Source organism: Dicentrarchus labrax, unplaced genomic scaffold (assembly GCF_905237075.1).
Source record: "Dicentrarchus labrax unplaced genomic scaffold, dlabrax2021, whole genome shotgun sequence".
Lineage (NCBI taxonomy): Eukaryota > Metazoa > Chordata > Actinopteri > Moronidae > Dicentrarchus > Dicentrarchus labrax.
The window spans coordinates 17,913,485-17,940,400 of NW_026136722.1; the positions used below are offsets into that span (position 1 = coordinate 17,913,485).

At 42.4% G+C, this 26,916-nt stretch overlaps 2 protein-coding genes across 2 annotated transcripts in view; both read left to right on the forward strand.

Moving 5' to 3' along the window:
- Positions 1 to 374: 374 nt before the first annotated feature.
- Positions 375 to 26,916, forward strand: part of LOC127356659 (RNA binding protein fox-1 homolog 3-like) — a 468,674-nt gene continuing 442,132 nt past the window's right edge. Inside the window, exon 1 of the mRNA XM_051388630.1 lies at positions 375 to 378. The gene's annotated coding sequence lies outside the window, so the exon portion shown is untranslated. The remainder of the gene's footprint in view (positions 379 to 26,916) is intronic.
- nog1 (noggin 1) lies at positions 9,683 to 11,140 on the forward strand. The gene has a single exon (XM_051388670.1). It carries the CDS (start codon positions 10,077 to 10,079, stop codon positions 10,743 to 10,745), a length of 669 nt encoding a protein of 222 aa, XP_051244630.1. The 5' UTR covers positions 9,683 to 10,076; the 3' UTR covers positions 10,746 to 11,140.

The window sequence follows — 26,916 nt, forward strand, 5'->3', positions numbered from 1 at the left end:
ATTTAATTGATTTTATTTTAATGCACAACACTTGAATTTGAAGCTAAAATGTGGAGTGTTAATTACTCTACAATTGAAAAGGCTGACCTAAATCCTCCGTTTGAGAGTCTGTAGCACAAAATTATTAGTAAGTAGGCGTCTGTGGCTCTGATGTTTGTTTCTGAGACTTTCTGACAATGTTTGAGAACCTCCTGATCTGAACCAGCAGAGCTCCTGCTGAATACCAGAACACAGAAACTTCACAGCCTGAGTGTCACGTTTTATGATGAAAGGGAAAAAGAGCGAGAGAGAGGGAGAGAAAAAACAGATTCGGTCTGCCAGAAACGGTATGAAATCCTGTCTGTCTCCACGTCTGTTTGAATTCACAGCAACAACACTGTCGCATGTTGAACCAACACGAGAGGCCGACTGAGGTGTGAATTGGAGGAGGTGTGAGAACCTTATAGAGCCAATAAAGTGATTATAGGTTCCTTCCTATCAAGCCCACAGAGCCGCCTGACAGTTCAGTTCAACAGCAGCTGATGGTTAAACAAACGCGCTGATTCACAGAGGCTCAAACACACACATCAGTTCTTTTTTTATTTATTGATTCAATCTGACCTCATTTAATTCTTATTCTAATTCATTCATTCAGTCACTGAGTTGCACAGATTATTTGTTCCAACAAGGCTGCAACTTACCTTTATATTCTCGACATGGTGAATTATTTTATGAACTGATTTAAAGATTCCCTCCAGACATGTATTAAGACATTTAAAATCCTTGAAAAGGCATGTCCTCCTCCTGCCTCATTACTGGACCAGGACTGACTTCCAAACTATTTGTGATGTCCCAAATCATGCTTGTAGGCTCCGCCCCTTTCAAATCAGCTTTTCAATGAGCACAGAGAAACTTTCCACTTTCAGCAGATAAATGTTAAAACATCGTGTCAAACTCTGCACAGACATCATTCTGCACAGATCAGAGATCCAACTGTAGCAACAAGAAGAATAGCAGATTTTGACTGGAGGAAGGCTTTAATAATTTAGTTTATATGTCAGAAAATAGTGAACAATGTCTAGGTCTAAGGTCTAAGGTGATGTCTTCAGTCACCTCAATATGTCCAGCTTGTTATCATATAAGATATAACAGCAAATCTGAGGAGATGGAACCAGCTGTTTTAGGGAATTTCTGCTGAAAAAATGACTCCAACGTTGCCTCTTATCAAAACAGTTGGCAATTAATTTGTATAGATTGGCTCTCTAATCGACTAATGGTTGCAGTTCTAGTTCCAATGTATTGATCCTGTGTCCGTGGGAAACACAGAATATTAATGTGGCATGAAAGTGCTCACATTTAAAGATACTGAGTGGCTCAGCATTGTTTCAAAAATATTTTCAGAGACCCATTTTTAGTGAAATCTTTGTATGAAGTCAGTCCTTCGTGACTCAGATGCAGTGACTGAGATGAAAGTGAAGTATGAAGTCGTGTCTGTCACCCATCGCTCTGCTCAGTGCCAGTGAAAGTGACCGTCTACCTGCCTGCTTTGCCTCCTGGTTGTCTGACACACTGAAGCAACGTGAAGGCCCGCTGGCGGCCTCACCCCGCTGACGGCCTCACCCCGCTGACTCCCTGATCCGCTGCGGCTGCCGGAGCTGCGGAGGTGAGCTGGGAAGCGCCTGGGTGGCAGGGCAACACACGGGGCCTCCCTGGCTGGCGCCTGTAATTTTACCTTCCCATTCATCAGCCAGAGATATTAATAATAACAGCACATCTGGATTCACTTTACTGTCTCGCGTTAACCCTTTCCACTGCAGCACTGACTGCTACTGCAGCGGCTGGCCGGGCCCAAACCCCCCCCAACTCAAGTCCCATTCCTCTTGCTGTCAGTCTTCATTTCTCTGTCTCATCGACTGCTGCACTGTTTCCTTTCTCAGCTTCACGGAAAGCCAGCCAGCTCACCTGAAAAACTTTATGTGCGCTCACACGACGAAGTCAGTAGCTGGTTCTTCTGGCAGTTGAAGTGGCATTACATTGTAAATAATGAGTAGGTACATAAATTTAGACCATGGCTATTTTTATACATTTTTTATCTTTAGAAATATGTTTGTAACAAAGTCGTATCTTTGTAATCAACCTCACCGGGATCCCTAAAATCTCTGAAACCCTTTTCCCTGCATTTTTCTCTTTATTGACGTAAATGTGAATAGACAGGGTATTGTGTACCACAACAATCCACTGTGGCTGCAGTCATTGTAAAGACATATACTCCTCTGCAGCACTTACCATGGCTGCGCTGGTTATTTGCACATAGTCTGGGATGCTGGGGTGTCTCCAACCTTCCACCCTTGTGACTCTAAGTGCTTATTTAAAAAAAAAAAAGCCCCGACTCTTTTATTGTCAGTCGCACCAAAAGCAACAACAGAATCACAAACAGCATCTTGCAGCTGCATGCAGTCCCCCGGCACACATGTTGGCGCCAGTATGCTTATGCAAATTGTCCACAAATTACATCCCCTGTCTACCAAATGAAGCATAAAAATGACACTGTTATAGTTACTGTACGTGACATAGTATGGTTGGTATATACAGGTATATCTGAAATGCTGCAGTTTGTAAAATACACTGGAAATGAAGGACGTGGTGTCGAAGCCTTGCAAGGTTCTCACAAGTTGAAGTTATGGGCCCAGGTGACGGGTTGTTAAAATCCTGCAGTGCAAAAGGCCTGATTGTGATAGACAGTCATTAGATACAAGTGCCTGGTTCTTGTCATTCGAGCAAATTGTAATTTTTGTAGCTTTCTGACCTACACATACTGTGTTGTACACTGAACCCTAACTGTGTCCACTTCTAAACTGCCTGCAAAGGTTCCTTTCCCACCTAGTTCAGTGAAGAAAGAACTAATTAGCCGCACCATCCATTTGAGTTTTGCCACCTTGCCAAACAATCCAAAAATGAGAGCTGCACTTTTGTTTCATGTCAACATGAGACGGCGGGGTGTAAAAACTCAGACAGTGGCCTGGCCGTATGCCGCCGCCGCAGCCACCGCCGCCATAACAGCATATACACGAGTGTCCGTAGACACTTCGGCGTGGAGGCAGAGTAAATCACCCCGCTGAGCTTGTCTATAGGTGGAGCCAGGGCCCTGCTACTGGCCGCCAGGCTTGGCTCTGCGCCCGTCGCCCAAGCCTCCCGCTGGTGGCAACAGGTGACAGAGGTCTGCTGTGTGTAGAGCTGACAGCCCCCTCGCAACGCATAGGAACACTTGCTTCATTACCAGACCCCCCCTCCTCCAGCTGTAGAGAGAGAGACAGGGAGACAGACAGCAGTAGAGAGAGGCTTTACTGCTGTTTCTGTGGCACTAAACATGAGTTTGAGAGGAGGCAAAAAGCTCAGTGTGCATCACTCATCTGCTCATGAGTCAACACTCATGATGTCACACGCTGCCCTGCCAGCCTCACACACAACTATACTGTATTACCAATTTTCGTATAAAAGACCTTATTTATTAAAAAAAGGGGAGAGTCGGCTCTTTTTCCATGCAGTGGACTGAGCCGTACCTCCCAGAGAGCCCTGACTGTTAAACCATCGTGCCACAAACAACCTGCTAAAAACACTTAGAGTATTTCTCCCATACAGAAATAAACACTGGCCAATTAGTGTTCTTATTTTTGGAACTATTTTAGCTGCCAGAGGAGTTGAAAATATAACCAACCAGACGTGGCCTGACACGGAGGACTGCAATTTCAGTCCCCGACGTCTCAGTCCGTGTGGACATCCAGGAGCTGCTATAGCTATCAAGGCTGTACATCGGCCTGTGGGATAGTTTATGTCTCTGAAATGAATCCTCGCGGGGGAACAATAGCGCCACTATTATCCAGCACAGAGAGAGATGAATTCACATGAGGACAGGTCATCTTGATTTATGAAGTGTGAATTAGGAGCTGAGAGTTTGAGACCAAGGTGGGGTCGGCGGAGGGGGAGGGGGGCACGGCATGGCACAAACAGCCGTCTGTGTTGTAGGGGCTGGAGACACCGCGACCTCCCGTCATCCCCCCACCACCACCACTACCACTACGCTCTGACTCCCGGCCTGTTCGCTCATTCACAGGAGCCGCTGCCACGGCTGCAGCTTTGGCTTCTGATGATCTGTAGAAATCCAGCCAGATCGCCATGTGGGGATCAACGCCTCAGCTTAGGTGGGGCGCTGAAATACGCTAAATGCCCCGCTTGCCGCGGCAGACGCCTGCTGTGTGTCTGTGCTGGTCGTCAGGCTTCATTTATATCACACGGCGGGTTGATGGAGTGCTGAATCATCCATCAAGAGCACAAGTATTTACTCTGATTCCAGTAAAATAAAGGCTGATCTAAAACTGCTGACCTGCTGAACATGGCAAAGTGAGAGAGAGTGCACGGTGGTCGAATGTGCCTGGGTATTTCATAACAGTCAATAACAGTTAGACCAGTGCAAGCTGTTTATTAAAGCTGACTATAGTTGATACTGTGTATACTTGCTAGTGGCCATTAAAGGTGGGGTCAGTCATTCTGGAGAAAGATAATTGATTGTTGAGTGTCGTTGCCGGGTCGCCAAATACCGACACTTTTGGTTATGGTAGATGGAAAACATACAAAGTGGCTCGGAGCAAGCTACACAACACAACAGGTTTCGTTCGTGCTCCCAGGTCATTAAATACAGGTCGCCAAATACTGACGCTTCAATGAGACTCAACAATCAAATATCGTCCTCCAGAAGATCAACTATCAGCTATCTTTCTCTGGAATGACTGACGCCACCCTTTAATGGCGTTTGCATGGGACAGTGAGAATAAAGTCGAATCATTGTGGAGAAATTGTAATGCTGAAAGACGACCGTAATCTGATGAAGTTGTGATAATACTGTCAAACATTCAAGAAAATACCTAACTTCCTGTTTGTGCAGCTTCAAACTTGAACTTGTTACAGCTAAATGTTATTCTGGTTGTGGACGCAGGTGTCAAGTGACTGGAAATGTACAGTTTGGTCATATGAGCCACCTTCATTCACTGAATGAAGACTGTGAGCTCTGAATCATTAGTAAGTTAACTTTTGATCTTAGATTCTTGTATCTATACGTGATATCGGCTGTAAAGATTTTGGTTAACATGATGGAAACCTTGCTGGAGAAAAACAAAATTGCAGTTGCAAATTGTACAGCTCAACAGCAAACAGCTCGACACTTGTTATGAGCCGTTTCATGGTGGAAGTATTTTCTTCCTACGTATCACTGCACAGAAGAAGGCGTGCATCTACTCAAGGACGAGTGCAAATGTTCAGCTACGGTTGGCGGCTGTAGTTCAATAGAAAGGAAATGGGATGAACTGTCCCTTTACACAGCGACCATTATTGTATCTTCAGATGTGACAATTGCCAGGTAAACAGTAGAGTGCTTGCATTGGTCACTGCAGTGGCTTGCTGGATACCGGCTGGCGACCTCTGTGTCGGCGGTCCTGTTGAGCTAATGCAGCGATCCCACTGAAATGAATGAGTCGTGTTTTTACATCACAGCTAAATAATGTGGGTTATCAAAATTCTTGGTATCAGCAGTAATCTAGGAAGGCAATATACCAGGTGTAAAATTTCATTTAGATCGACCTTGACAAAAAATGTTCAATAAAATTTAAAATACTGGAAAAATGATTATCCAGAAGCGCACGCAATAAGCCAAAGACTCTGAGGAGGAAACGTTTAAAAGAGCCAAAATGTAAAAATACTTGTTACAGTGCCACCAGCTGATCCATCTGTGTACTTTTACTTTAAATTGTCAACCCTCTAATCTCTTGGATTTTATGTTTTTAGACAACAGGTTGTTTAAAGGCAGAAATAAAATTCCTCCAGCATCTCCTCAGGAATCCCTCCACTACCACAGAGGAGCACCATCGCCTTTATTGCTTCTGTTCTCTTGTGTATTATACTGATAAACTCGTCTGTCACCTGTATGCCTATACACAAATTCAGTCTCCTGAGTAATCACTGAGTACTTTGTCCTGACTTCTGCTTTAATGACTTTGTTTGGATGCAGAGTTTCTGTCTGTGAAAGCTTTTTATGGAGGAATGGAAGGAACACACACTCACACCAGGCTCTGGGTGCTTTGAGCATCAACCTGTGGGAAAAGTGAGCTAAATGTGCTAATTATAGAGCTTGTTAAAAGCCACAGATATTTATGAGTGTTCTCTGCAACCTGAAGATGACTCTGTATAGATTTGAAAGAGCTAATTTGAATAATATGTTATCTGACTTTTTGCCTGTAAGGTCCAGAGTTCAACCCTGTATCAAACTGCTATTTTTAATATCAAACCTCGCCTTAGAGATTTAAGAAATGTGAATAAAATTCATATCTGACATTAAAATCTTCAGACAATAAGTCGATTAAAATTTTTCAGGTTTATGCATGTCTGATTTTGTTGTATTTATGGGACACAAGACGGACTGAAGATGACAAATTGAGAATCGGCAGGTAACAAAGTCCTTAAATTCCCCAACAGGACAAAAATAGCACGACTTGCAAGAATGCAAATCTGCCACCCGACTCATGGTCAGTGGTCACAAGTAGCAATTAATTTTAATTAAGCTCCCAGCAGGAGTGATTATTGTGATTGTGTGCTCTTGGATTGCAGAGGAATGGAAAAAAGTGCTAAACAAACTAGCAAATTGCACACCTCCCGAGTGCCAGAGTAAACAGAATAGCACCCACTTCGTGTCTGTGTGTATTCAGCTTGGCAATGTGGCCTCAATTAGCACGAGGTGTGAAACAACGCACCGAGGGAGATAAAGTGCGTGAAAGGTGCTTTGTGTTTTCTGAATGACGCCGTCATTGATAACCTCCTGCACCGAGCCACCGCAGATATCGAGCCCCAACAGTCGGCTCGGAGGATTCTGTTTCAGAGATCGCCTCTCGAAGCAGATTTTCTGAATGTCTGAATGTCTTTGCGGTTTGCTCTCGCATGCATGAAAGCTATCAGAACCATTGAGTCCTTTCTGGTGTGTGTGTGTGTGTGTGTGTGTGTGTGTGTGTGTGTGTTTCTACCTGAGCGTGCCTTTTCTTGGTACCGGTGCAGAAGGTGTCTGCCAAGAGAGAAGTCTGCTTTTTCTCACTAAATGAGAAATCAGCAGGGAAGGCCACAATGACCTGTAGCACGGCTCAAAACAGGGAGATTCATTTTGAACGCATATCCTTAAGCGCAGGTTTAAAAGTCTTCCCAAAGAACCAGACCCCTGCAAAAAAAAGGTCATTACATGGGCCGGTTTATTGGCCAAAAGGAACTGTGTTTGGTTAGCTCGAGAATCGAAAAAAAACCCCTCCTCAATTAAGCAGGCGTCTGTCTCAAGTAGCCTGTCTTTTTAAGGAGGAATATTTCACTATCAAAATGTTCCTGTGGTAAAACAGTAGGAAGGGATTAGAAGAAACAAAAACAACTCGGCGTTAAATGAGCCTGGCAATCCTGATGACACTTAATGAGAACCATATTTGGACTTCACCCATGCAGCCACATTAGAAACGAAATATTCCAGCGCATGAAATATTATTTAACATGCCAGTTTCATTTTGAAAACCCCTCGAGTTTGTGCGACCGAGCACCGCAAGTGAGAGCAAAGTGATTGGTCTTAATCTTTTAATTGCAGCGATTTCTTGTGTGTTTAAGAGGCCGATCCGTGTGCACGCGTATGTGCGAGCAGTTTACTCGGCTCCGTCCCACACGTGAATGCACTGGATTGATCTGTCAGGCGTTTCTCGGGGGGAGCGATAGTTTATGATACGTGCCGGTCAGATGAAAAATATAAGGGTGACATTTTCCAGACTTTTCACCATCATTTGACCGTAAACTAAATGAGTCGTGTGCTTCAAGTGCTTGTGTGAATTAGCTCATTCAAATTGAAACAGAGATGCATTTATCTAAAGCGGATGGTTTATGGCTGATGTAGCAGCTGGCTAAGTTCTTCCATTAAATTATTTTTTCAAAGAATGATTCTCTGAGCATGAGTTTAGACAGGTTTGCAAATTGTGATACTTTCCATGGCTGCTGCTTAGTGAGCGTTGTTTATTTGGGAGCTAATTTGGCCGGCTTTATTGAGAGGCTTGCTGTGGCACCGTTACAGGCAGAAATATTGTCCCACTTGAGTTGGACACAGGCAGTAAATACACTGCAAAAAGTCTACTTAACGGGCCATTTCATCTCATATTCAGGCTGTAAATTGTGCCTTTCTTCAAATAAGTGAAAGCTTCTGCTAACTGGGTGATTTGATACAGCTTGTTCGATTGTCTCGGGCCATTTTTAATAAAGGCAACAACGTGGATCACCCCGCATTCAGAACAATTTGTGAACAAATTGCAAACCCTTAACGTGCAGCTTCCTCCTTGTACTGTCGGGTTGTTAGTTATTGGAGCTATATGATGTTTACACTGAGCGAGACTCCATTATAATAATTGTACACTTTCATCGAATTGAAGTAACCTACATGTCTCGTGAGTCATTTTATACACACAAGCTTCAGGCCGACATATTTGGTGTCTTTAGATGTTAAGATAACGTTGAGTGGGTTTGAAGAATGAGTGGCTCCACAGCATGAGTTTGTAATGACCCGCTGTCTGGTTGCTGCTTATTAAATAAAATCTGTGAGTAAATTCAATTATAGAGCTGAATATTTCTGCACTTTGTGCGCTATTTGAAAAATAAATGTCTGTACAGACGTGAGTCTCTCTGGGCTGTCCCCTGTATACACAGTTGTGCAATTAGACTTTGTATCAGTGCTGGCTTTGACCAGAGGACACAGTATCTCCAAATGTATGTAGTACTTTCTTATTTCAATCAATAATACACCTGTTTTTCTCTGTTGCAAACTGACTCACACCAGGTGAGCATCATGCAGCATGTTTTTGCTGACCCATGTCTTTGATTCATCACGAATTTGACAAAATTCAGTTAAATATTCTCTACTGTCTATTTCTTTATTCTTTAAAGGTCCAGTGTGTAGGATTTAGTGGCATCTAGCGGTGTCGTAGCTCGCAACTCCCTCACTTCACCCTCCCCTTACAAGCGCAAAGGAGAAACTACAGTGGCCACAAAATATAAAAATAAAACTCCTTCGCTCCCTCTCTAGAGCCAGTGTTCGGTTTGTCCCTTCTGGCCGGCTGTAGAAACATGGCGGACTCCATGGAAGGCGACCTGCGGCATCTTTAGATATAAAAGCTATGAAAGGCTCATTCAAAGGTAATGAGTGTGCAGCAGAATGGCCTCTGTCAGTGTTACATTAATATGCTGATGCATAATCGTAGATATTAATGTTGTAGCTGGTAAAGGAGCTCATTTGAACTATAATATACCTTTAATCTATAGCAATAAATCATACATTTATAAAGCAATGTGTTTTGTGTCTGAAATCTGCCACTATAACTGGTAACTATAGGAGTCAAATAAATGCAGCAGGAATGATGTTTTGGATGTTGTGGGCTGCTGGGAGCCGGCGCTGGTACCTTTGGGTGCTTCTTACTGAAGCTCCAGCAGAAGGATTCTCCAGATGAAAGACTTGAACAGTCAACCCTGCTGTGAGACTGATTTAAGGAAGTCTGGAAAACCGACAGGGGGCGTCTCCTCTCCCAACACACCCCCTTCCTCCCACCCCACCTCTACACCTCCCTCCTCCAGCGCGGTGGAAGAAGGAGGTATTGGGGATCTCCTCCTAGACAACAAACCCACATTCAAAGAGGGGCACACGGATTACGTCACGCTCCGTGTGGGGAATATAACGGAGGTGGCGGGTGACGCTGAGCGCTGTTCTGTGGAGGAGACAACGGGAGCATCATGCCGAGCCCGCGCGCACGGAGCCCGAGGAGAGATCTGAGCTTTGTCACGCAGTTTGTCATCATAAAATAGTTCCCACCGATGCTGCTGCGGACCGACTTCTGATTCCTGTCACGGATTTCCATCATGGGAAAGTGAATTTTTAAAGGGACACCGTTAAGACGCACGTTTGGATACGGCTCACGCGTAATTGCGCACAAGAAAGTGGCCCTTTAGCAGCTCCCTGTGCGCACCGAACTCTCCACCGGACCCGGTCTGACATGGACCAGTCTCAACAGTGCGTGGCCATGTATCTGCTGGTGCTGTCCCTGGGACTTCTGATGGACAGGGGGATTTGTCAGCACTACTACCTTCTGCGCCCCATCCCGAGTGACAGCCTGCCGCTTGTGGAATTAAGAGAGGACCCGGACCCGGTCTTCGACCCCAAGGAGCGGGACCTTAATGAGACCGAGCTGAAAAGCGTCCTGGGAGACTTTGACAGCCGCTTTTTGTCCGTTTTAGCGCCCGTGGAGGACAAATACACCGGGAACGACGAGCTCGATGACTTTGAGATCCAAAAGCCCGGCGGAGTACTGCCGAAGGAAATCCGGGCGGTGGACTTCGACGTCCAGTTCGGCAAGAAGCACAAGCCCAGTAAGAAACTGAAGCGGCGGCTGCAGCAGTGGCTGTGGGCGTACTCGTTCTGCCCGGTCGTGTACACGTGGACCGACTTGGGGAACCGGTTCTGGCCGCGCTTCGTGCGCGCGGGCAGCTGCCTCAGCAAGAGGTCGTGTTCGGTTCCGGAGGGGATGGTGTGTAAACCCGCGAACTCGACCCACCTGACGATACTGAGATGGAGGTGCGTGCAGAGGAAAGGGGGGCTGAAATGCGCGTGGATACCGGTGCAGTACCCGATCATCACAGACTGCAAATGCTCCTGTTCCAGTTAAAAAAAACAAACAAACAAACAAACAAACAAAGGACTCTGAGAATAAATTATAAGCTCATTATTTTTGTGATTCTTTTCTCACGTGCACTACCGAGTGTAGGAATGTATTTTCTGTATATGCGGTGCCATGCAGTTCTATATAGCTCCCTGTACAAAGTCAGTATTATTTGTAACCAGAGTCTACTTTATTTGTGGAGAATATTGGTTATATATTTTGTATTTATGGAGATATGGCGCATAGAGCCACGTAAGGACTCAAGCAGATCGACCTCAGAGTTGAACGTGGATTATTGATACAGCCGTGAATCGGTGACTTGTTTTATCCTGTAAATTAAGGAAATGTGCTATTTATTCTTTATATTCGTCCAATAAAACGACACTGAAACTACTTTTAAATGCTTTTCCTTTCCTTCTTTCGAGCCCTTCTCGTCCAGTGTGAACAAATTGGATACCTTTAAGTCACCTGCCTCCGTGCGCACAATGTGTACCATTTTACGCACCACATACTTTTTACAGCCATGCACTTATACAGTGCACCTCGGAGTCTGGTTTACTCCACATTACAGTTTATGTTGTAACACTACTAAATTAGAAACAAAATAGGGTTTAGTGATGAACTTTAGGTGATTGTAAATAGATAGTGGAGTTATCAGACAATAATCTAATATCGGTTTCTGATTTATAGACAACATGTGGTGAGTAGTTCTCTCCTGGCCTCCAGTTAACCAACACTATCTTATCACTATAAAGCCGTCAGTCATACATCAGACCCATTACATGCTGATAAAGGAAGCAGCAGAGATTCAGTGATTTGAAGGAATCAGCAGCTGCTAACAGTTCTCATTCTCAACCCCTCCTCCCCATTTGCAGCCCAGCAGGAGCTGATCTGGAGAGAGGAGCTCCAGTGGGAGGAGGCTGATGCTCCACATGTTACCGAATCTGTGAAACCATTAAAGTGCACTTAAATGACTGTTCTTTCAAAGAAATCAGTGTTAGAAATCAGCCTGTAGACTTCATTAAAGCTGTCCGTTACAGTGGCGAGAGTTACTTACAGAAGGATCAACGAGTGATTCAAAATAACAACATATTCATTTTATAACTTTTACTCCCTTACATTTATTTTACAGTTGTAATTTTCTACTGTGTTACTGTTACATGATGAATATTTCAAGTACAAAACATCAACTCATGAAATATGATACAGTGATATAGTTACAGAAAAGATCCATATACTTTAATTACAGTAAATAATTATGAAAATAGTCTTACACTGTAAAACCTGATGAGTTACTTTACCAATCGCCTTAAACTGTTCAAATTTATTAACTCGAACAATTTAAGCATGAAAAAATGTGTACAACAAGTAACTCATTTATTGTTAAAGTAAGGTAAATTAATTGTACATAAAACTAATAAGTACGTTACACTCATATGCAGCATTTTCTAGAAACTTATTTAAAATGTGTTAACAGAATTTACCTGCTTATATATTCAGCTTACTTCAGCTAAAGCAAATTATTAAATTACTTAATCAATTATCAAAATTGTAACCAATTAATATTGGGGCTTACATTTTTATAATGATATAAAGTCAACTTGAAGAAAATGAGTGAGTGGAACAAACAAATAAAAATACTGCACACATTTAAGTTCACTTAAAACAACTGAGTTACTCCAACAGTTCATTTTTGAGTTGGGTGATGGGAATGAGTGACTCGAAATAGTTTTGGACGATTGAAGTTATGATAGCAGTGTACTTAAGTAAAAGTACAGAAATCAGAAGTGTAAGTTCTCATAAAGCAGCAGGTTATTCAGTTATTCTAATGGAATATAAACATGTATTCAGCATTTTAATGTTGTAGCTGGTGGAGGTACAACTACTCTATATACTGTTGGGTTGAACTTATAACACATCATATTTTATAAATAACAGTACTTTAGTAAATGTATTTACTTAGTTACTTTCTACTACTGATGAAAGTGTCCAACAGTGTATAAATCAGTTAAATGAACCACCAACTGGAACATTAAAATACTGTTTACACAGCAATAATAATACTCCAGTATTATAATATACAACAACACATCTATGTTCTACTGAAAACTTTAAACATATAAGTACATTTTGCTTTTAATACGTCTCTACTTAGGCACAATCCTGAAAGCAGGACTTGTAATGTTGCCCTTTCACAGCGTGGTAGTGCTGCTTTTACTGACGTCAGAGAGCCGAGCCTTCCACCGCCGTGTAACGCACATCCTTTGGCATCGAACGTCAGTGACTGCTTCACATCTTGGCAGTCAGGTTCCCTCCTCTCATTTTACTACCACCACATAATAACCAACTCAGTCTGAATCTGACGATAAATGATTCATCTCTCAAACTCTTCAACTCTTCCCTCAAATTTAGTGGGGAGAAGACGAAAAAAAGACGTTTTCCACAGTTTAGCGTATTCTGCATATTCTGGATCCGCTTGTTCTTCATTAAAGGCGCACGATGGCGTATTTTTAACGGCTTCACCGTCACATCAAAAGGAAATATTGTAGACGTCTTGTGCGTTGTTTTATTAGCTTTCCCTCCAAATTCAAACTGACATTTTTGTATTTTTGGAAACTTTGGGATCTTCCCCCAGAATCTGCAGTTAAAGCACTGTGGGTTTGAGCAAAGTTTGGCTGTACAACGAGAGTTTGTAAAGATGGAGCCACTGGTGGGTCATGTAGGATTTAAGACGTAAAAATAATAGTTTTCAATAAATTAGTTGCTCTAATCGCCTGAGTTGTGAGTAGCTGCCTCCCTCTCTCACTGACTAACCCTCCCCTCCCCTCCCTCTGTTCTTCCAGAGCCTCAGTTGGGCAGACTGTGGGGCACCAGAAAGCCTGTGTTTTGTTTTAGTTGTGTTTAGTCCGTAATGATGCTCCTCAGCCTCAGAGCCAGCCCTGCACGTACACATGCAGCAGACAAATCCCCGTACTTGTCACCGGATAGCGGCGTAAGGGCGAAGATCTCCAGCATACAGCTTAAACAAACACAATAAATAGCCTTTGATGTATGTGTGCGTGTTGGATCCTCAGCGTTCGACTGTGATCCTCTCGCCTTGTCTGTGATACTGTTTGTCCTGTTGAACGAAGCCCATGATGGTCTGGATTCACAGTTGACAAGCTCTACGAATGTCCACCTATTTCAGGTTTTGTGTGTCATAGTCGAGCGTTAAAGCTGCCAGAAGGATTAAAGGCTGGACAGTTAACAGCTGCCCTGGAAAAATCTGATAATGGTTTCTTATAATTTCTACTTTTTGTTCTTTTTCAACCTGATTTTGTCCTTTATTTTTAGAGATGGGAATTACTTTAGTAGTTATTTTAACTTACCTTACCTACATTTATTACACAAATATCTGTACTTTTACACTCCTTACATTTTCAAAACAGACTTTAGTTCAAATGCATTCGAGAGGAATTATTGATTCATTAGTTTTTGTAGCATCACACCTTCCATACATCAAGACCGGTACACCGGTAAGACGAAACAGACAAGAGAGGGAGACACGACACTATTCAAAGTTGTCCTTCAGAGAAACCAAGAGTACTTTTGTTCTTTGAGTACATTTCAGAGCCTGTTCTTTTTCACTTTCACTTGAGTTGACAAGAAGTTGAATCAGTTCTTCTACTCTAGTACCTGCACTTCTACTTGAGTAAAGAATGTGTGTTTGCCGCCTCTGACAGGTGTCCTGCTCAGTGTTGTTCTATTTCCTTGTGTATTCAGCTCAGAGTAAACCTTTCAGTATCTTTTCTATGTATATTTTCACAACCATATACTCAGGAGTCACAGTTATTCCTCTTGCAGTTTTCTATCTGTCTTTCCCTCCGTTTTGCTGCTGTAGCGTAGGCACAGTGCTGACGCCGGTCCGATGATTTGTGTGTGGAGTAATACGTGTTGACAGAGCGCTCGGTGCCTGCTAATACCAGCTGCAGACTGGAGGATGCAGGGCTGCTAATGCCCTTCGTCACTTCTGAGCCGGCTCTCAGCTCTCAGCGTCGTTGCTCAGCGTGGCGCTCGCCGGCCCTTGGCTGTCCGCAGAGCTCCATGGTCTGAGATACCCAGCAGTGTAATGCTTTTAGCCACCAGTAATCCATTAACTTAATGATCTCTTTGGCTATGGGCTCATTTTATTGCTTCTCTCCCTCCCCCCCTTAACCTAATCAACTTTCTTTTTTTTTCCTACGGAGATATTCTGAAGCCAAAACCTTGCTGCTGATTAAATTCTCCTACAGGGTTCAGATATTTTCCTGATCAAAGCAAACCTCTCTTTGTTAGTTTTGCCAACAATATCAAACACAAGTCGTTCATTTTTCACTACGGATGATAAAATTAGTTTTAATAACTTAGACTGGCCAAAGGTAGTCTTTGTGGCACCTTCATTATGAATACAATAACAAGCCGAGTTTGTGAGAGTCAGACTGTTTATTCAATGAAAATGACAAATTTCAAATAATGCCGTTAAACACATGAAAGGATGTGCTGTAATGATCAGGTTCGAAAGCCCTGAATACGTGTTCACCACTAAGCTTGGACCGCAACTCTATAATAAAATGATACACAACGTTTTGTGCTTTTATGATGAAAGCTGAAAAATACCTTTTGATCTTCATAACGCTGGTAGCCCAGAGAGAGGTTTGACTGGGAAGGGAAACTGTTGTGACCGTTGTGAGACACATTTCATATAAAAAACTTATGAAAGCCATAAGTGAGTCCAAATTTTACTGTCTCAAAGATGTACTTTTATTTTGAAAAACTTGATTTGGAGTGAACTGCAGCTGTTTTTCATCTTTCTTTTGTTTTACATCTTAGAAAAAAGTCTTTATGTTGGAGGTAAAATTATTTATTATTCCTAATAAAAATGGCAGTTTACAAACTCGTGTTGGACAGAAAGGTTTTGTACAGACTGTCTGACATTTCTAAGATCCTCAATTTTCCTAAAATGGAAATGTTTATTAAATCAACAACAAACTAATCCAGACAGGAGACAGTTTGCTAATGATGACACAGACATGAAAGTAACACCATTGGTTGGTTTTAAGCAGAACATTGTAACCAAAGCTCCTCTTACCAGCTTTTTCCAGAGTTATTCAACATACTTTTGAGTGAAGAAACAGTAGTATGTATCTTTTTCGGAAAGCACTGCTTAGCTTGTGTCACGTCACTTCCTGAGCATCACCATAGTAACCGGAGCCATCCTCACCTCGACACCGGCGCTACCGTAAGCCTCTTTTCAGCTAACTCCTTAGTTAACATTGCATCCACAGCATTGCATCTACGTACGATGTGTTCAAACAATTAACTCTTTTTAAAAGTTCACTCACAAAATTGGTGAAACTCTTTACATCAACAGATTTGAAGTAAAACTAACTCAACTTTGTAAGTTGAAAAAACATTCTTGATCAAGTGGCTTTAATAGTTTTAAGTGACACTGACTTAATTTGTATTGACTTGTAATTATTATTTGTACTGCGTGGACCTTGAGTACTTCTGTAATAGAACTTCTAGAACATATAGCTGTGCTGTCATTAAAGTTGAAACGTTTATTTGTTTGAACAACAAATACATGTAAATTAAGGAAATAAACAATATTAAACTTTAGTTAATAACCTTCAGCAATTGTATTGATTCATCTATTTTGTCTGTTTTTACTTCTCCTGATTTCATGTCATTAACCTTCCCAACATTCAGACAGAATTTGCTTATAAAGCCAGTAGATTCATACTTATTTTCTGTCTTGACAGTTTTTCTTTAGTGGTTGATTTATTTCTTTAGTTGGTCTATAAAACTGGACTTTGGACGAGTTTGGTATAAAGTCTTTATACATTTTCCAAGTATTTTGGCTTCAAATGCAGCACACTGTTGTGTTCCCACATTGACATCATTGAGAAAGATGAAAAAAGATGCACAGATGGAAGATTTTGTTGCATGTGTGCCTCCTGTAATGAAACATTTAGATTTGTGTTTTAAATCTGTGAATTGAGATCTGTCATCTGACCTGTTTTTAATTTACATTTCATTAGTATTTCACAGCTTGTGAGCGAAGACAAACCCTGCTTTAGTGACCTGAGTGATTTGTCTGCGTACATCTGTCAATATGATCAAATATAAAGAAGCTGCTCTCATTCACTGTCCAGATGTCCAGCTGTGGCTGCAGCAGAGGCCTGAATGAAGGCAGGTGTTCGCTCCCGGTGGATCGGGGGAACAGCTGTTTCTGTTGTTCGCACGGCTCAGATATGAACCTGCTGCTGGGTTAAAGCCTTGTTTCTCTCCTCCAATTTTTTGTTTATTGTCACATATAACGTTTTTTTAATGCTTGTATGACCTCCGGGTGTTCTTCCACCATCGGTGTTTTGTTGCTAGTAGCAACCACTATGGCATGGTTCCGTAACAGTTCCTGTTTAACTGACATTGGTACAGCCACCATTTTGTCTGATCTGTGATAAATAAATAGTGACAGTATCTTTTACCTACTCCCCGAATTCCTGCTGGAGCATTTTTGAGTTTTCAGTGTCTGCTAACCAAGCTAGCCAAACTTCTTCAACTTTTTATGTAACTGTTCATTTACTGTGAGGCTAACTGTGATGAGTTTTACACTATTCCACACTCTAAAAACAAATATTTGGGCTCAGCAAAAACCCAAAAAAAAACGGACAGTTTGCATCAATGTTTTTGAGTTATGGTAACTTCTAATTAAATTATGTTTAACAAATGTACGACAGCGGGTTTGGGGAATCAGCTTTTCCTCTGCAATCAAAGGTATTTTTAATTACCACTAATAATTAGTAGATTTTAAGTTGATAAGGTTACTTTATAAAAATGTACTTGTTCCAACTAGTTTTTCCATGTTATTTATATCAACACAACTCTTGTTTTACATAAACGTCCTGCAGATTACTACTGCGGGTCAGATTACTTTGAATCTTACTGATTTGATCTGAATAGGTCACAATCAAACATTAAAAATACTGTGTACTAAAAGAGTAGACGCAGCCACAAAAATCTCCACAAACATTATTTTTGCTCTTTAAACATGCAAACAAACAACATTTGAACATTTTCAATTCAAATCAAATGCACTTTCATGAGTTAAAAGAGCACTGGTTATTATAAAACAAAACAATGTACATAATCCTGCTTACCTGTAATGGATTACTACGCAGTACTACTTCCTAGGAGGACTTAATGTTCTTTCACAGATAAGATGTAGTGTCTTCTTGCTGTGGACAATGTATCTAAGCAATTTTACAGTTAGTCTACTAAATCCAGCTTCCTTCTTATTGTACAAATTTATTTTTACAATAACTTTGGTCTAATTCTCATCTTTTTCTGATTTGTAATCACTAAATCTCTTGTCACCGGTTTCAGTTTCAAAATGTCTTGATCTCACCGGCGAACTCTGGTCGTGTGCAATCTACGGGCTCTGGAACAAAGCTTACAGTCAGCCGTTGGGCTCTGTTGGATGATCGGTACCATTCATTATTCGTAGAGCTGAAATGATTAGTCAATACGTTGATTGAGAGAAAAATAATTGACTAATCATTTCAGTTATTTTTCAAGCAAAAAATATTGAAAGAAATACTAAACATTCTCTGGTTCCTGCGTCTCAAATATAAAGATTTTCAATTTTGTTTGTGTTTTATGTCTCAAACAGAATATATATCTTGAGGTTTTGGACTGTGGGTCAAACATAAGAAGACATTTTATCACTGTTCAATAATGATCATAACTGGTAGTTGCAGCCAGTTATTTGGGTGTTTTTTCTGCCTCAGATCTTTGAACAGCATCTGAATCCTTCTTCCCTCCACACTTTTCCAAATGTGACTTCCTACCGATTCCCACTGATATCTGGTAAACTCTTCTGGGATAAATTGCTAACCAACCTAATTGGCGGGCAAAATTAGGTGGGAAATGTCCTTCCAGGGCTTAATTTCAGCACTTTTCATTATATAATACCTTGATTTGTAAAAGCGTCAACCAGAACTCTTTTTTTTAGTATGACTGAAGCATGAATGTTATGTGTTAAATGAAGTCACAGAAATCACTGAGCACTCAATACGAGAAGCGTTTGTCGCCGCCCCACGTGAGCAGTTTGTTGGTGTGCAGTCCTCCGAAAGGCAGACACGTCCTGTCAAAAGTTTCTATTTGTTTGGTAAAGGATGCTGTTTGGCATGCGGCCCAGTTCATTGTGCTCTCCCACACATCAGATAATTGGAGGCTTTTGAAATATCCTCTGTGCTGCTGCCGCTGCTCCCAGTCCTGGTCACGATGTTCAAACCGAGATGCGTGGCAAGGTTGATGTTGATTTTTCCAGCATTTTTGTCCGCTGTAAATTTTGGCGAGCTGGGCTTGATGACTGGTGTGTGTGTGTGTGTGTGTGTGTGTGTGTGTGGGGCGATCCTAATGTTTGATGTCCAGAGCTCGTTAATCCAAACCTCATCTGGTATGCAAGGTCAGACCCTACTTTGATGTGCATGGGGCCGGCTCTGCCAAGTCTAGAGAGTGGAGAGGGCACTGTTCGTTTACCAAAGATCAGGAACTGTAGCAACCCCGACACATTTTGGCTTTTGTCCATCAACTACTGTGAGGATGAGGTCTGGTCTGTTAAAGGGGCCTCTAAGCTCTCCTGCAAGCTGAAAGCGCACACATGAACATTTCCTGAGAAGCTGAATCAAATACAAATCTTTCCCCAAACACACAGGGTAATTGGAGGAATGTGTGGAACTTCCATGTTTTCCTCAGGGAGCCACCGATGCAGTTTATAAGAGGAGAGCTCCATGATAACACTGAGTATATAAACCAAATATTAGCAGGTATTAACCTACTGCTACCATTTGTTTTTTTTAAGACTCACCATAATTGTCTTTATGATAAAACTTAAAAAAATTGTTTTTACTGCTGCCATCCCTGCACCACAGAACAAGAAAAAACAAGCAACAATTAATCATTCTGGGTGAAGAGTTTAGTCTCATGAGCGCCGTCAATTCGCAAGACCTCAAATTTTTGGTTCAAGTTCCTTGGAAACGGAGAGGAAGAGTAGAAACAGCGTGTTTGTTATGTAAAATAAAGCAACAACAGCCCCCACTTTGCACCCAGCGCAGGAATTCACTGCAATTAACTCTTGAGCGTCGCATGTAAATATGAAGGTTTGGGGCTCCGCGGGCAGGCCCGGCACTCACTCACACACAGAGATCCTGGGCCTTTGTTCTCCCGGGGCTTTGGCCGGCCGCCACGCTGCCTCAGTTGGCGGCACCTAGCTATAATTTTCTCACAATGGCTGGCGTGTGAGCCGTCCATCATTCCTCTCCCGTGTCTCCCTATTTCTCCCAAGCAAACCCCCCCCCCCCGCTGCCATCCACTCCCACCCCTCCCTGGCACCTCTGAAGCGTCGAGCACATTCAGGTTTACCCGTTCCCAAGTGCATGCCAAATCTTTCCTATCATTCTGTCATCTTGCACAACTAAACAAGCTGCCTAAGGATATTTATTAATTCACTGCCTTCACACTTGGCTGTGCTTTGATCAGACGTTAAGTATCTAAAGAAATCATTTCTGGAGGTCTGTGAGACTCTCAGATGCAGTGCAGGATCTCTGCAAATTGTTTCCAGGTCCTCTTTCCGATTTAGCCTCTCACCTACAATAACTTCAGAAAGTGATACCAAGGAGTGCTGCTCTCTTCATATTTTTTCTAACTCCTAAAATACTTTTCAATATTCACTTGATACCAACAACAACATAATATTGGAAACAACTCAGGTTGCAGAGTGACACAAACCAGTAGCTAAAGTTGTACAAAAATCTATATAACGTGTAATTACACCAACATTTAGTCACTCAATGCTTGGAATGATTTTCAATAATATTGTACATTAAAATAATTATGCAAAGAATCCAGTTTACATATGCATTATTTAGGTCCACCATTGAACCACAGCATTGGTTTTCTTCACTCAAACTTCTTTCATTCTCTTTCATTGCTCATAAAAGCAAAACATAAACCAGACAAATAATATCAGTCAGAGAGAAATATGAGAAGCAAATAAATAGCCAGGAGGAAGCTGGAAGCTTGCAGGATTTGTTTTGTAACCAGATTCCTGTCTTCAGGTCTTCATCCTTGTCCAGGGAGTTTGTTTCAGGGTGGTTCACAATACTTGGGACTCCTGGCAGCGTTGGACGGTAGGAGGAGAGGCGTCTGGTTTAGGAAATTGGGGATAAGTTTGGCAGTTTTGCTGGATTGACTGTTTTTCTCTCTTTTCTCTGGGCGTTGGACATTACATGGATACTGTTGTTGTTCAAAAACATTCAGTTTGGTTATACAGGAATTTGAAATGCTTATGTGGGAGCTTGAGAAGCAAGCTCTGTGTGTTTACAGCCACATTCTGCATCTGTTGTATCGTGTCCAGGTCTACGCCTTACTAAACTTCGACAGGAAGATGTAGCGGTGTTTGCTTGACAGCATGGGCTTTTTCCTAGTTTGCGTATCACCCCTTGGGCCTAAGTGATTGCCCAGTGTGTCTTGGCCTAGCTAAGGACATGATTTAAGATCCATGATCTTGATCAGTGGAACTGATCTTAAACAAAAAGTTTGTATCAGCTTGCTGGCATACCTCCTGATGCTGACAGTCTACTGTCAACCAGTGAAGGAAAACGGGCCCAGCAGCAGGTAATGTTGCATCAAAAAGTGAAAGGGGAAGGTGAAAAGAAAATTGTCTCAAGTTTTCCAGAAACCTCCAGAGGACATAGGACCTTGTCTTACTAAGACATCTCTTCCAAGAGTTTCACCACGTGGTCGTCACAGAGTGAGAAGGGGAATGTGAATGCACGTGACAACCTGAGATGATCCCAGAATGACAGCTCTGGCAGCATCGCTTAAGATCTGGATTATCAGAAGTTCATAAAACATAAAGGTTATCGGGAGCAAAAGCCCTCCAGCATCAGAGACTGAGACTAAACCAACTTCACGTCTCCATCCTGATGACACAGCACCATCATTAACACGCCTGTGGCTTTCAGATATAATTGCATTCTGTCAAGGTGCTGCACAAACATGTCACGTAAATACTGTATGTTTTATGGGCAACTACTTCAGGCGTAATCCCAGATTTCAGCTGTGAAAGATTTAAGCAAGCACAAAGATTTCATTTCTTCATTGTGTTTATTTAAAAGAAAAACCTGCCTGACAAGTATCTCACATTTGGCCTGGAGGGTCTAATACTCACAGAACATAGATTTGGTTTTACAGGCATGTCCGTAGTTATTGTTTGCCATGAAATAGTTCCAGCATGTAACTCCTCCTAAAACCACAAATTGGCGTTTTTACATTTCTGTTTGTGTACGAGTTAAAACAAACAAGATACAACGTGTTAATTAGTGAGCTTTAGGTGATGGTGAGCTTTTTTTTCTCTGGAGAGCGCCATCCAGGCTAACTGTTTCCCCATTCTTCCTGTCTATACGCTAATCTAAGCAAATCTCCTTATGGCTCCAGTTCTGTACTTAACACACAGACTTGAGCATTTCCCAAAAAATTTTGAACTATTCCTTTAAATGTCCAGTGTGTAACATTTAGGAGGATCTATTGGCAGAAATGGAATATAATATTCAGAGGTATGTTTTCATTAGTTTAGAATGAGCAGTTTTTATCTACAGATGCTGGGGGTTGCCTTCTGTGGAGGCCACCATGTTGAACCGCCATGTTTCTACAGTAGCTCAAAAAGGATAAATCAAACACTGACTCTTGTTTTTCGCAGGTTTTGTGGCCACCGTAGTTTCTCCTACACACCTTAAATCCCCTTCTCATTACCAAACTGAAAAATCCAGACACGAGCGGGTGTTCAGTTAGTTGCAATCTCACCTGGCTGGATGCCACTAAATCCTTCACACTGGTCCTTTAACTTCCTGGATACAAAGCATAGAGATCACATAATCTTTCATTAAAGGAACCGAACAATGGAATGACCGGCCTGGTCTCACTCACAACTCATCAAATGCCACCGCTTGGTCAGTGGCCCTCTGTATACAACGCTGTAGGCGCCCCTCAGCATTATTTGTGGAGGTGCAGGGCTCCAGCCTTAAGCGTCATTCATGGACGCACCCGCCCGACAGAGTATAAAGAGCCAGAAAGTCCAGATTTGGAGGTGGTGGAGTGGATGGACGCGTCAAACAAACACAGGACTTGCACCCAGGACTTTCATGTCTCGTTTGAAACCAGAAGTAAAGGTGTTATTTTAAGTACGTATGTTAACTGCGTAAGTTATGCCATGTATTATTGCTAAATTGACTGCAGAGTTAGGCGCGTCCAGAAATGACTGTTATGGGCACCCACAGCTTCATATTTTAAAGCGGAGGGCCACTGACCAGGCAGCAGTATTTGAGTTGAAAGTGAAAACGTGTTGAACGAGTTGGATCGGTCATTTGTACAGCTGCACTTTGCTTCGCATTCATACACGTTCATAAACGTGAGGTACCTGTTGTTTGACCCACTGGAACTGTGGTGTGTTCGAGGACATTTTCTTCTCGATTCCCTCAATTGTGCTGCAGATCCAATCTGACAAACCCTCTGGTCTTCAGTCGTTTCCTTGACCTATTTTGTGAGCAACCCGCTGCTGCCCGAACAGAGAGAAGAGAGCTTATAAAAGAGAGAGGAACAAGGGAAGCAGGCGGCAGAGGATGGAAGACTACAGATTTATCACCCAGGCATGGAGTGGAAAGAAGTGCTGCTAGTCTGGAGAGAGGCTTTCCACTTCACTTTAATTCAGTGTGAAGTGTTTAAGACACACGAGTGTGGTTTGGGGAGATAAATGGGAAACCCAGGCTCTTTCCGTCGAGACTGACACCTCTCTGTACTCGCATCTGTGATGAACTCTCTCAGTAGTGTTTGCCACAATTAGCTGTTGACAGGCTTCAGTGGTAATTAGCTGCATGCTGGTTCACCATTTGAAGCGTGTCTTGCTTTGGGTTTGAACTTCAGGTAAACGTCCAGTTTTATTTCTAGCCGGGGAACTTATTTTTTTTTTTCGGACCCGACTGAAAGCCATCAGTTTTGAATTTTCATTGAAGAGATATTAATGACAGCTACTTTGTTCTGAACAGCATTGAGGAGTATTTCAGGGGATATCTGCCATCTAGTGGTACAGATGTGTGCAGATGTTTTCCACAGCTGCACCATGTGTAACCCGTTCAGGTCCTCCTCTGCTTGCCTGTCTCAGTGCTGATGGACGCCGGATGCAAACTGTCACACTGCCGCGGCCCATGATTAAAAAGCACATGTGTTCAGCATGTTAACTAGGACTAATTTTAGCACGGGACATTAGTGAAGCTTTTATCTGATATATTTAGATCTAAGACTAAGACGAAGGAATCTGTTTGAACACTTTTGACATGGTAAATCAACATCCTCCAAATATTTTAACTTCGACAGGTTTACATTTACATTTTTTAAATACTGAGCGTGTCTGTGTGTTTGAAGACGATTCCTTTGTGTCGGCTGTGAGAAATCTGAGCTAAACGGCATGTTTGATGAAAGCTGAATGACTTGGCCCTCACATTCTGAGGTCATTGGCACGTTAATGGCTGTTTTATTACCATAGCATGTTAACCTGAAGCACTGCTTGCCGTCCAAGAAGAAGCCGAGGAGCTGCATGAAAATGATTACGCCGCAATTATATCAGCCACTTTGTTGCGACTCCTCACTGCCCAGCTGTCTGCTGCCTGCTGCCAAGAAATAGATTAGTTTCAGTGCTCCTCTAATAAGACTGTTAGACCAACAGCACGAGCTCAAATAAATGAATGAAAGCTGCAGATAGGGGGACAGAAATAGATTAATATTGTCAGTCTGCGGCGTGTGTCTTCTTCCAGTCATAGCTGGAAAACTGGCAGAAGCGAGGGGAGATTCTCATTATCTCTGAAGAACAGTGAACAGCCAGAAGACTCTCACCACGATCAAAAACCTGTCAAACGTTCTCACACAGGACGGGCCAACGTCAAACAGAGAGTGTTTTGTATCCCCGGAGGGCAGAAGCACTACCCAGGCGGTAATAAAACTCAAGCAGACCATGTTGGTCCTGTAAACGTAATCTGCAAAGTGTTAATTACAACCTGGCGCCTCTGTGAAGCTGTGTGTGCTGGAAGTCAGCTGAGTCGTCAGCGGCGTCCTGATCTCCTTCCTAAACAACACGGCTCGAGCCATGGCGACAGCCTTGGAAACGAGATTTTCTCTCTGTTGACGGTCCTGTTTGAATGGGCTGCTTTAAACAAATTAAGAGGCAGTCTGATGCTGTGTTTGTGTGACCCCCTTTCTCCTCAGGGGTGGTGGTGGCGGTGGTGGTGGGGGGGCGCAGCCAGAGATCCTGTGTTGTTTACTGTCATTCATGTGAAGGGCTGAGGGTTTGTGTGTTTACCACACACAACTTCTCACAGATGACACTCAATGAAAACCCTCCTCAGGCTGCAGAATGGGCCGCCGTGGAGCTGCAATGATTAATCGGAAATGAATCAGCAACTCTTTTGATCATCAATTAATCATTTAGGGCAGAAAAGACAAATATTCTCTAGTTTCTCCATTGGGAGGATTTGCTGCTTTTCTTGGTCCTAGATAACAATAAACTGAATATCTTTGCACTGCTTTTCAAGATGTCCCTTTGGACTCTGGGTAATTATAATGGCCATTTTACAGACAAAAAGGCAGTTGATTGATTAAACCGGAAAATATCTGAACAATTCATCACCTATGAAAACAATCATTAGTTGCAGCACTGGATGGCAGTTCTCTTTTTATACTCTTCTTTTACTGAGCATACAAATTGTCCCTCCTCTCTTTGGTGAGACTTAATTGAGAAATCTCTCTCCCTGTCTCTCTCTCTCTCTGTCTCTCTCTCTTTCTCTCTGTAGCCCCAGAGGACAGGGTTCAGTCTATGAGCCCCTCTTTCAGATTTTGTTATTTTGTTATTGTGTAATGGCCTCCAAAGGTTGAAGGATGGCTCCTCTACAGGTCTCCCTGAGGAGCAAACCCTCTATCTAGACATTAATCTACTGCTGTGAGACAGACACGCTTGTTTAGCTAGCACAAAGCCCAGTAAGCTGTTGTCTCTGAGAAAAAAGCTGGCCGTCTCCAGAGCCACTGGAGGCTGCGATGGCTGGAGCCAGAGTAATGACCTGTGAAATTCACCGATAGACTTGTCCTGTTGCACACAGGTCCGCCGGCACCGGGCCTTGTTCGCGGCCTGCCGCTGATTTATCAGCGCGCCTCTCCTGGTGCCACTGGCTTTATGGAGTTTTATGTGGGTTGACCAAAGGACCCCAGTTTGGGGGAAATTAATGCAGTGTTTGTGAATGCCAAAGCTTGGAAAGGCCTGTATGAATATATATGATGTTCTAGCAGAACAACTTGACATGATTGACTAAAACTGAAATGAAACTAACCATTTCCATTTCTGTGGAAGTCATTTTAAAAAGAGCTACGTTTTAGGTTGTTGTTTCTAAATGATTTGTAGAAATTGTCAATATTTGAGCTCCATTTCCACTAGTGTATCATAGCAATGGTTTCAAATATTTACCCTGCTTTGTCCTGTGAAACAGTCAATATTTTCTCTCCTCCTCAATCAGATTAGGATGTGAGGCTGAAAGTTAAGGAGAGGCGCCTTTGAAGGTGGTAAGGAGAGTAGCTGTGTCTTCCCCAGAGCAGATTATACAAAGATCAGAAGGGCAAACTTCCCGCTGGCACCTTCTGTCTGGTAGATACAGTTTGACTTTGTTACCTCAGTTTCAGAGCAGAGGGAGATTCCTCCTTACTCCTGCCCCATGGGTGTTAAAAGACTCACTGGAAGAGAGCTGGGTTTTCATGTCTAAAACTGCTTTTGTATAATAGCTCTTTGTCATACTGCCTACTTTTTATTTCACTCTCCTGTTATCTCTGCTGTTACAGTGCTTTACCGTGTTGTATTATTACTTAATCATTGGGGTTGTTATTGGTAAAAATGTCTGAACTCAACACTGTAAACCCATGATTTCCAGCATAGTATCTAGTCTGTAGTGAAGCTTCACAGTGGTGCTGTGAACAAAACCTGTAGCAGCTATCATGTTTACCATGTTTACCAGTTTTATGTGTTAGCACTCTAACATTTGCTCTTTATTACTAAACACAAAAC